This window comes from Zingiber officinale, chromosome 7B, assembly GCF_018446385.1.
Source record: "Zingiber officinale cultivar Zhangliang chromosome 7B, Zo_v1.1, whole genome shotgun sequence".
Classification (NCBI taxonomy): Eukaryota; Viridiplantae; Streptophyta; class Magnoliopsida; order Zingiberales; family Zingiberaceae; genus Zingiber; species Zingiber officinale.
In genome coordinates, this window is record NC_055999.1 from 120385434 (window position 1) to 120397622 (window position 12189).

At 35.1% G+C, this 12189-nt stretch overlaps 1 protein-coding gene across 6 annotated transcripts; it reads left to right on the top strand.

Moving 5' to 3' along the window:
* The first annotated feature begins 2895 nt into the window (after positions 1-2895).
* Positions 2896-10111, top strand: LOC122007345. Of its 6 annotated transcripts, XM_042563205.1 has the most exons (8): positions 5914-6526; positions 6615-6720; positions 6817-7419; positions 7654-8019; positions 8202-8411; positions 9287-9379; positions 9458-9580; positions 9669-10111. In XM_042563205.1, exons 4-8 carry the CDS (start codon positions 7843-7845, stop codon positions 10071-10073), a joined length of 1008 nt encoding a protein of 335 aa, XP_042419139.1. In that variant the 5' UTR covers positions 5914-6526; positions 6615-6720; positions 6817-7419; positions 7654-7842; the 3' UTR covers positions 10074-10111. The 6 variants fall into 6 exon arrangements, 3 of the variants coding, with proteins under 3 accessions (XP_042419140.1, XP_042419139.1, XP_042419138.1); XM_042563206.1 differs by lacking the exons at positions 5914-6526; positions 6615-6720; positions 6817-7419 and adding an exon at positions 2896-3125; XR_006118886.1 differs by lacking the exons at positions 8202-8411; positions 9287-9379; positions 9458-9580; positions 9669-10111 and adding exons at positions 4431-4552; positions 4630-4726 and having other exon boundaries at positions 4812-6526; positions 7654-7844.
* Positions 10112-12189: the final 2078 nt, after the last annotated feature.

Below are 12189 nucleotides of genomic sequence, written 5' to 3' on the forward strand. Positions count from 1 at the left end.
ATGATAATCATGTGTCCTTTAATGTCTTATTTATAGCATGAGGTTCATTATCATCACTAATTTTACTCTTTTACCATACAATGGCCTTACAAGATATCTCTATGTTGTTGAAAATGAGCTCCTGGTTGTATTTGTTAATTGTTCATCTGCTTCAGGCTAATGATAATTGTTGTGCACTTAGATGTCTTATTTATAGCATGGAGTTCATTGGTCATGAACAAATTTACTCTTGCTATAAAATGACTTTTACAAGACTTATCTAAGTTGAAATTAAGATCCTTGTGATTTTTAGACGGTTGCTACTTGTCTTTAAAAAAAATCCATCAATTTCTAGTTTGCCTGCCTGCTTGTCATCATCAATCATGTTGCTAGTAAAATTGATCATGAATTTATGATCTTATGATTGTTTGTTCCTACCATTTTGTTTAAAGCTTAGCTTGTGTTAGTTAATAATGTTTAAGATCAAATTATAGTAGCTCATATATGGTGAAACTTAATGATAGTTATATGATGATGTAAACAACCTTTGCTAACATCTTGCCATACCTAAGATCAGATCTAGGAGTCGTGTTTATTTTTATTAATCGTGTTTCAGATTGATCAAGTTGTTTAATGTTATTTAAAATCGTGTCTAATATTATACATGTTTTTGAACATATTCCACATGTGATCAGAAGTTTCTTCTTTCCTGGTGCTTTGCAATATGTATGAGGCTTTACTTGGAACCTAAAACACCACAGAATGTTCATTGATTGGTTCTTTGTATCAGTGTGATGACTTTGATCTATAGTCTGTGTTTGTAGCACATGTCGGTAAGTAAAATACCTTCACCTATAGGAAGACACAAGAGTGAACTCTCTACCAAAGCCAAAAGATCTTTGCCTCAAGAGCTTCTCTATGCCTATTCATCTGCATGAAAATAATTGGTTCATCATAATACGACTACTGAGAATAATGTTTCATAAGTTGTTAAGCGAATTGGGAAGTATCTTCTACTATGGATCTCCAAGTAACAAAGTATAATACAACCCTTAACATACCTTTTATTGAAATATAGTATAAGAAACTAAAGGGTGATTTAGATAAAGGATAGTCTTATTTAGGAAGTTCTTGTCAATTAGGAATTTCATATAAGAGTTTATTATATGCAATCTTGCTTATATTGTAAAAGCTTGGTTTTATGATTTGAATCCGTGATATTAAAATCACACTGTATTAATTTTACCGTGGTCCCAGCATGTCTAAGGCAATTTTGAATGAGTTATTCTTCGTTTTTCATGATTTTTTTTTCTAGATGTCCATTTCAAAGTTTAAATGATATCTTTGACAAAAAAAAAAAAAAAATTTCCCAACGTGTGTTTTATATCTTGATATTTTCCAACCAAAATATCTTATGAAACCTCGAAGATTTAATGAATTTATTGATGTCCAATCAAAATCTATTAAAACATTGACTCGGCCTTAAATTAGAAATTAAATTGCATTTGCACATCTGTAGCTCCTTCACTTGTTGACAAAGAACCCCAAACTCTATCCACGTGAGAATTATTTGATTTGGTCAACGGAGTGGGACCCGCTAAATCTACCAAATGGCCAATGAATTCCCCCTCCCCTATCTTTTGTCACGTGGACAAATATTATTAGGCACAACTAAGAATGATTATTAAATCAATTAGACTACGTATTTAGTTTCTTATAGCTGTGGGTCCGATATTTATAATTTATTTTTTAATTATAATATATTTATAGAAATTTTTTACATGCATTTAAGGAATATTGGACTTCTTGATTAATCTTGTATTTTTATATGATTCTTATAACCATCGTAACCTTGATTTAGAAACGAATGCATCAAGGGTTGAATTGAAAGTAAACTCATTTTTTTCAGATATATAAAGATCGAGTCTTAATTTTGATTAAATTAACGGATGAATTTTTCTTAAAAGACAGTTGATATAAGAACATTAGGTTGATTGGTCATCTACTACAAATACTTTTCGATTATCTTAATGATCGATCAAGTTTTTTATAGACCGGATTGATCACCTTTAAAATTAATCGATGTAAACTAGATAACTAATTCCAACAATAAAACAACTGAACTTGAATTAAGACACCTAATGAACTAACTAGATCTCATTGCTTGCATTAGCTATTCCAAATTCATTGTAGTAATAAATTATCGAACAAGATCTCATATATATATGAGCTATGATACTCATCTAGAATTTTCATCTAGAAAATTCATCTAGATAGACACATAAAAGATGGGACCCACCATTTCACTTTTTGTGGGCCCATCATTTATGTGTCTATCTAGATGACTTTTCTAGATGAAAATTCTAGATGAATATCATTTCTCTATATATATATATAGTGAATTTAGAAATTCAAGTATGGAAGGATTATTTTTACACGGAATAAAGGACAGTATCCTCTATCTCCACTGGTAAAATTTCATAATACTAGGGGTTCTGGATCCACCCCTGTATATATGATGTGTGTGTGGTTCAGTTCAATCGCACGAGTCAAGTTTCATTTGAACCTCACGAGGGAGCTAGACACTATGTGAAAAATCTGGAATAGACTTCGCAATTATTTACTTCGGCAATCAGTATTTGTGAAATAATATATTACAATCAACTTCGATAATAAATTTGATGTAGTAAATACTATTTTAGGCTTCATAAATTAAAAAAGGCGGGGCTCACTTCTAATTTTATCTATCATTTTACTTCATAATATAAATATGATGAAGTAAAAAGTTACAATATCAAACTAATATATTTAAGTGGTGAAGTAATAACTTTGAACTGGTTTTAAAAAATTTCCCTATTGAACTGGTTAATATTTTCCACGCATGCGAACCAAAACCTACTCCCTCTTAACCAATTTTTTGCCGTTTCGGTTCTCACCCAGCGCGCCTCTTCCCTCTTCCCTTGTTCGTGTTTTTTCGCCCGACGCACCTGGCGCCTCTTCCCTCCTCCTTTTTTCTGCCGTTTCGCATCTCACCAGGCGATCTTCGACTCCCCCTTGTCACGTACAGAGATCCACTTCACCAAGCGACCTTCGAGTCCCACCTCCCACCCCAACGAACGGAGATCCTTTCCTCTCTACAACGCTAGGTTTTGTTCCCTTACCGACCCCTTCTTTCCTTTCCTCTCTGCCTCTCCGTTATGTTTCTGATTCTCCCATGGAAATTTTTTTTTTTTGTATAATGAACTACTAAGATGCTCCAAAGGTCCTATTATTAAGTGTTTTGATCAATCATAAAGTGTTAGGGTGATTTAGTTCTTATTCTTGTTAGGGTTATTTTTCTTGTCAATTCATGATTCTGTTGATTTTTCTTGTCAATACATGATTCTGCTCCAAAGGTCCTGGTATTGTGATTTTTTTATAGTGCTTATAGTAACATCATTGAAGATGTAATTTCCTATCCAAAGCATAATTAGTATTTTGTATTTGGTATTGATTGGCGATTTGCAAAAGTTTTATGGTAGCTGGATCAAGTACAGTAACTTTTGGATGTTTTTCCAAGTTATCCTTCAAAGAATTAAGAGACAAATAATAATGATACTTAGAGCAAATTAAAGCCAATATGACGATAAAGATACTGCATTCTTATATTTGATTGATATGCTATTGGCTATTGCTTTTGAGAATGCTTCTCTTGCCTGTGTCATGAAAACCTCAAGGATATCTTGTTGTAGTATGTGTTCGAAGAATTTCATCTCAATCATGACAATATATGAAAGCCTCACATGACTTCTAAAATTAGGTGTCAATATATGATTTTTTTTATTTGTTCATTTTTTTTGTGTGTCGCATGACTTCTACAATTTTTGTGTGTCACTATATGACTTATTGCAATAGATTTTACAAATTAAAGTTTCATGGATTTTACATTTTGAACACAAATGCTGTATTTTTTTTTAACTTTTGTTTATTCACTTTAATATCTTCAGATTTTGACCCATTTGTTTGGAGATTTTGCTTGATTGAAATGGATAAAACCTGGATATACTTGGATAGAAGGTCCAAACAGTATGAGGAGGGTGTGGAACAATTCATTAGAAATTGTTTGCAGAATCCCAATATTGACCCCAATGATATTCATTGTCCTTGTTGCAAATGTATCAATCTTAAGAAAGGACCGATTAAGTCCATTTTAGAGCATCTTTATTTCCATGGTTTTAGTCAAAATTATGTGAATTGGATTTGGCATGGTGAGCCTGCCAAAGATGATAAAGCAAAAGGGTGTGTCAACCAAGAGCCAATTAACAATTATTATGATAACTTTGAAACCGCTCATATGTGTGAGGCAGCGTATGATAACTATACAGAAAATCCTGAAGAATTTATGAAATTTTTAGAGAAATCAGAGAAGCCATTGTATAAGGGATGTCAACGTTACACAAAATTGAGTGCACTTGTGAAACTGTGCAATACCAAAGCAAAGCATGGAATGAGTGATGCTCTATTTTCAGATCTACTATTAGATTTTGGGGATATGCTGCCAATTAATCACAATCTACCATCTTCAATGTATGAGGTAAAAAAGACATTGAGTTGTTTGGCGTTGACTCATGAAAAGATTCTTGCTTGTTCCAATTATTGTATTCTTTATAGGAAGCAATATAAAAACTGTGAAAGCTGCCCTAAATGTGGTTTGTCACGATGGAAGCTAACGAAAAACAAGGTTGAGAAGAAAGGTGTTCCTGCTAAGGTGGTTTGGTATTTCCCTCCCATTCCAAGATTTAAGCGCATGTTTAAATCTTTAGAGACCTCAAGAAATTTAACATGGCATGCAGATTCTACAAGAATTGTTGGTCAGTTACGTCATCCAGTTGATTCACCATCATGGAAGTTGGTAGATCATATGTGGCCCGACTTTGAAAGTGAGCCAAGAAATCTTCGCCTAGCACTTGCAGCTGATGGCATTAATCCTCATAGCAACCTTAGTAGTCGGTACAGCTGTTGGCCAATCATGTTGGTCAACTATAATTTACCTCCAAATATGTGTATGAAAAGGAAATACATCATGCTAACTATGCTCATTTCAGGGCCTAAGCAGCCTGGAAACGATATTGATGTCTATCTGGAGGTGTTAGTTGAAGATTTGCAACAATTGTGGGAAGGAGTTGATGGAGTCTACGATGCTTATCGAAGGCAGTTCTTCACTCTTAAAGCAGTCTTATTATGGACCATCAATGACTTTCCTGCCTATGGTAACCTTAGTGGATGTACTACACATGGTTATTATGCATGTCCAATATGCGGAGAAGATACTTATGCAAGTCACTTGGAAAATGGGAAGAAAATGTCATTTGCTGGCCATAGACGATTCCTATCACGGTTTCATCCCTATCGTAGGCAAATGAAGGAGTTTAATGGCGTGGAGGAACTTGGAGAAGCAGCTAAACCATTATCTGAGATTAAGTTGTTTGACAAACTTTCTGACATAAGATGTGAGTTTGGAAAGAGGATAAGTGTGAGAGGGAAAAAAAAGAATGCAAAGGCTAATATATTGGAAGTCAATATAGAAGAAAAAGATTTAGGAGCAACAATTTTCAGAAAATGTTGGAAGAAGAAGTCAATCTTTTTTAATATTCCTTACTGGAAACACCTGCATGTAAGGCATTGTCTCGATGTTATGCACATCGAGAAAAATGTCTTTGAATCCCTCATTAATACTTTGATGAATGTTAAAGGAAAAACCAAGGATAATGTGGCAGCTAGGTTGGACATGGTTGAGATGGGAATTAGGCCTGAATTAACACCTATATTTGGGGAGAAGAGAACATATCTTCCTCTTGCTGCGTGCTCATTCACAAAAAAAAGAAAAGTTACAGGTGTGCAAGTCATTAAAGTATATAAAAGTTCCAGAAGGGTTCTCTTCGAATATGAATAACATTGTGTGCATGGATCAGTTGAAGTTGACTTGCTTGAAATCCCATGATTGTCATGTTTTAATGCAGCATTTCTTGCCAATAGTTATACGTGATGCGCTGCCAAAACATGTTAGATATGCTATCATAAGATTATGCTTCTTCTTCAAAGATATTTGTTGCAAAGTTATAGATGTAGCCAAGTTAGATAAGCTGCAATCTGACTTGGTTGTTACACTCTGCTTATTGGAGCAATATTTTCCCCCATCTTTCTTCGATATCATGCTTCACTTAACTGTCCATCTCGTTCGAGAAGTCCGATTATGTGGGCCAGTTTACTTCAGATGGATGTATCCATTTGAAAGATACATGAAGGTGCTTAAGAGTTATGTAGGCAGTCGAAAACATCCTGAAGGTTGCATTGTTCAAAGATATTTAGCAGAAGAAGCAATTGAGTTTTGTTCAGAATACCTCAATGACGTTGATCCTATTGGAGTTCCTCAATCAATTCGAGACCCAAAAGCAAATGTTTCTGGCTTGCAAGCATGCAACACACCAATTATAGTGCAACAAGTTGATCTGCAACAAGCACATTTGACTGTGCTAAAAAATATGGAGGAAGTATCTCCCTATATAATGTAAGTGTATTGTATTATTTATGATTCTGCATATGTACTTGAGATTATCTAATGTTTCACACAAATTTATATATTAATACTTCTACAGTGAGCATAAAACCTTTTTGAAATCAATGTTTCCCAAAAAAGAGAAAGATGAAAGGTGGATACAAGATGCTCACAACAAGAGGTTTATTGATTGGTTTCGTACAAAGGTGGATACCATATTGATTAAATTTTTACTATCATTTGTACTGAACAACTTATATTTAATTTTTTTAATCACCGTATTCAAATTGATTACATGTTAGGTGGCTGCTGAAATTGACAGTTGCAATGGTGGAACAACATCGACATTAACATGGTTGGCCCATGGACCTCGTGCACAAATTATTAAGTACAATAGTTATGTGATAAATGGCAATTTATACCAAACAAAAGCGCGGGATGATGACAGAGTTTGCCAAAACAGTGGGGTTTCTTTAGTTGCCAACACCATGCTTGTATGCAGTGCTAAAGATAAGAATCCCTTGCTAGCTGATGTGTCTTTCTATGGAGTGATTGAAGAAATATGGGAATTAGACTATCATCAATTTCACGTTCCTCTTTTCAAATGCGCTTGGGTTGCAAATGACAAAGGAATAATCAACAACGATGAATGTGGCTTCACCTTAGTCAACTTGAACAAACGAGGACACAAGAATGACGAATTTGTGCTTGCAAGTCAAGTCAACCAAGTCTTTTATATTGATGATCCATTACAAAAGGGGTGGTCAATTGTGCTCCCAGTTCCAAATAGATGTTATGAGGGAGATGATGATGATTGGAGCAGTATTCCTGATTCTAGACCAATTGATGATATTGATACTCATTGCATTCCTACTAAAGAAAGATATTTTAGATCGGAAATTGAGGTTGTTTGGGTCACAAAAAAGAAAAAAATAATGTTTTGCATTTTTATGTAATGGTTTTGTTATGAACATAAAGGAATGTTTTATGCACTTTAAAAAATTATTTATGCAATTCTATGATAAGTTTATGTCTGTGTTGCTATTTATTTATAATTGTGTTAGTGTAATTATATATGTCATGTTTATGTTATTATTATTGTACAAATTTTAATTGGTTTCATTTATATTCTTATACAGACAATACTAGATGGGTCGTAAAAAACAAGGAGTAGCAGTTGAGGATATACATGGAATAGTCGATGCTGAGCTACATGGAGTAGCCGATGCAGAGCTACATGAAGTTACTGATAGAGAAGAACGTTCTGTAGATGTGCAGAAGAACAAACGAGGTCCTACATCAATGTGTAAACTCACTGCAGCTGCAAGATGGGGAAAAAAGCGAAGATTGATTATGATGACATGGGGCGGTCATTATACAATACAAATGGAAAGGCATTGCAATCATACATTGGCTCTGTTGCTAGAACCATGGTGCCAATCAACATAAATTCTTGGCCTAGTGTTCCAGAAAATATAAAACAAAAATTGTGGGAAGAGATCTCGGTAAGATTTATATATACATACAATCCAAAATCAAGTTAGCTTTCCAACTCTCTGCTGTCATTGTTTTATTTAATCCATTCTTGTCATATTAGTTGTATAATTATCCAGCTTGTATGTTTATTAGTTTCTTATTCCTATTCAACTTATCTATTAATAGTACTAACTAATTTTTTGTGTTGCAGAATGTGTTTGAATTAGCACCACAAAGTGAATCTGCTGTGATGAATTCAGCATCTCAAAAGTGGCGAGATTTCAAAAACAAACTCACTAGCAGATTTGTTTGGCCAAATAAAGGCAATCCTGAAAAATTAAGTTCTCCACCGAGTCAATATCAGATCCCAAAAGCAGTTTGGAAAGCATTTGTAGATGAGAGACTCCATCCATCATGGGAGGTACGCACTCATATGGTGTTAACTGGAAATTTGGCTTATATAACTTCTTGTCTTAGAAAGAATGGTGTTGTTTGTACTTTTGCATTTGCAAGTTCATGTATTTACTATGGTGTTATTTGTTTGTTTGCATTTGCAATTTTTGTAATGGTGCAGTTGCAATTTGAAATATCATTCAAATGCTTACACGTTTTTTCCAATTTGTTTATGCTAATTTGCTTCATGTTCATTTTTTTATTTATTTTGTAATGGTGTTCATTCCATTACACGTAATGGTGTTCATTTTATTTATTATTCCAATTTGTTTATTTTGTAATGGTGTTCATTCCAATTTCCAATTTGTTTATTCCAATTTGCTTCATATTCAAATGCTTCATGCTTCATGCTTACACGTAATGGTGCGTCCAGCATTTCCAATTTGTCCCAATTTGCTTCAGCTCTAACTCGTCCCAATTTGCTTCAGCTCCAATTTGCAATTTTTGTAATGGTGCGTCCAGCATTTCCAATTTGTTCATTCCAATTTGCAATTCTTTGTTCATTATATTCATTAAGTGCTGGACGTTTTTTTTGAATTTGCAATTGTTGTTCGTTTTTTGTTCTTTTGCAATTGATGTTCGTTTTTTGTTCATTCCAATTGCTTTTCGTTTTTTCCAATTTGCAAGTGCTGGACGTGTTTTTGAATTTGCAATTGCTGGTCGTTTTTTGTTCATTTGCAGGTTATTCATTTGCAGGTTATTCATTTGCATGTTTTTTGTTCATTTGCAGGTTGTTCAATTGCTGTTCCTTTTTTTGTTCGTTTTTTTTGTTCATGTGCAGGTTATTCGTGAATTTGCAATTTGTTCATTTGCTGCCTGTTGTTGAATGTATTTTCTATGTAGGTTATTCATGAAAAGCAAAAAGAACGAATGATGCATTATAAATATCATCACAGATTGTCTCGCAAAGGCTACATTGGCTTAGAGGCTAAATTGGTAAGCTACCATGCATTACACTTGGCATTTTCAAGCAAGTATTTAATATTATGTAACTGATCATTTTTGGAATTGTAGAGGGAGAAAAAATTAATTGCTGAAAATGAGGAAGTTGATAGATCGTTGCTTTGGCGTAAAGCTCGTGAGGACAAATCTGGCAACATTACAAATACGGAGATAGCAGAAGTTGCTGAAAAAATTGTAAATGTTTATTTTTATCTAATTTTCATATTGTCTAGCTAAATAATATTGAAATTTTTGGATTAATTTGTTACATCCCTAATTGTAGGATGACTTATTGGAAAAGAAGGTGAAAGGAGAGTTCAAACCTTTTGGGATGAACGATGTATTAACCACTGCATTAGGAAATCAGGAACACTATGAACGAGTTAGAGGTGTGGGAGGATGCGTAAAACCCCAACTCTACTTTAAAACTGCAAGAAAGAATAGGGAATCAGTCCTAAAGGATTCGATCGATAACTTCAAAGAACAATCGGAGGAGAATAAGAGCTTGAAGGTTGAAGTAGAGAGATTGAAGGCTCAACTTGCTAAGGTCATTAATAATCAAACTTGTGAGGTTGTGATATCGAATAAGTCCTCAAACATGAACGACCCAAATTGGAGAGATGATGTGGAGGTTTATGAATGTGGCACTTCAAACTTGGAGGTAAATCTTGGTTACCCTCCTCATTAAGTTTGATTTGTTTCGTGTATTGATTTTCGATTTAGAATTTAGCCAATGGAATCGTCTATGCTCAACCGAACAACCATATGAATTTCTAAGGGGGATCGGGAAGGGTTGCGGACTAACAAATTAAGGGGCCGGAGTCTTTTAGTCACTATAGACCGTAAAAGAGAGTACTTTACTCTTAGCTAGTGAATGCGATGGCCAACCGATCAACGGGCCGGGAAGAAGTTACCATTAAACATTTTGAACATACACACTACTCAAGCAAGACAACTCTTCTACATCAAACCAAAAGAAAAGGAAAAAAACAAGAAGCAAAAAATAGTGAAGAAAACTTAAATGTAAACAATTAAGTCACATCACATCACTGTTAATTTATAGTCGACAACCGAGTGATTAGAGAGAGATAAATTACGGAGTTAACTTATATCCGACTGCTAAATATCTAGAGGATGAAAGGAATTTTTTTTCCATGAGAATATATATGTTCGTCGAGAATTGATCTTTTATCATATTATGACAAACTATCATTCTCAAGCCAACCAGACATCCGTATAAGAAAAAAAAATCCTAGCTAATAAGGATCCTAATTAAATAAAATATTTACAATTTTTCAAATAAAGTGTTTATAAGAGCATCCATAGTAGTTGAAATTTTAGGAGAGCTTTTTCGTTAGCACATTTGTTTCACGTTAAAAGTAAAAAAAAATTTCATACATCTCACAATTATCAAAGACCCTCTCAACAATTTTTTTTCATAAATTTCACACTTTTCATTATATATATGATCCGGTGATAAGGGTCCACCCCTCAGAGGGGCATGGCCATGGTAGAAGTCAAGGTCTAGGCGGTCAATGTCCATGTGTCGCTGGCCGGTTGGACAACTCACTCGCCCGACCGGGATAAAGAAGTACCGATCAGATATCACCATAGCTCGGCTAGACACCGAGCTTTCGACGCTCAAAACAAGACATACGCCGAGCGGTCAGCTCGCTCGGACTTACATTTAACCCCGGAACTGGTGAAAAGGGATCGCAGCACAATGAAACTCGGACAGTGGAATGATTGGCCGAGCGGCCACTTTGCTCGGCCAAAGGGCTAGACCACCCGAACGGCTAAGGGCTGGCCGAGCGGCTGTCCCGATCGACCCACTAATAGACAAAAGGAGGATTAGTCGACATCCTTGTAGGAATTCGTGCCATCGACAAACGACATGGTTGACGGCATGGACGGGCAGAGGATCGTACGACAGAAGCTTCCACTGTCATGTCAGAGATATGCTTGGGTCATTGAAATATGGTGTCAGGGACGCTTTCTTGGCATGTTTTTTCAGGGTAAACTTTGAGAAGCGTGCGCACCTCGAGGAGCATTCACGCGAGCCTTCGTAGCCCTATATAAAGCGCCCCAAGCTTCAATGGAGGTATGCACATTTTTACTGTAGCTACTGTTACTCTACTTCTCTGCTTCCTCGCTTATACACCGCCGGAGACTGACTTGAGTGTCGGAGGGTCATCGCTGGGGAACCCCTCCCTGACTTGGCACTGACGTTGCTATGGTTGCAGGTCTCTCTGACTCGGAGCCCACCAACAATCAACAGGAGCGCTACGTCCCCCAGCATCCATAGCCTCGACTCTCGGACAGGATCAATATATTCCTTATCTTTTCTTCATATTTCACCATTTATATAATTAAATTTTTATAAAATATTAATTAAAAATATTTTAATATTATATATATTGCTTATCTCATATGGGTATGTTCTTTTTTTTTTTAACAAATATAAAAAATTAAAATTAATATAAAAATAAAAAAAGATGGTGTGTCATGATACAAACTATATTAAAATATAATTATTGATTACCTACCCACAATTCTCTATTCATACAAATGTGGGCTATACCATATATATAAATTCTCAATGAATCCGTCCAATTACCCATTGGATTCCATCTCGAACTCATGTGGCATAAAAAGTGATTCACTCGTCCTCAACACCTCCTCTAATTCGTCCCTAAATTAATACGGAAAAGATAGATCATGAGTGACTATTAGCCATTAAAACAGACGGCAAGGCATGGGACAACACTTTCAAATAAGTCCATTAGCTAGTATCTATTATTAAT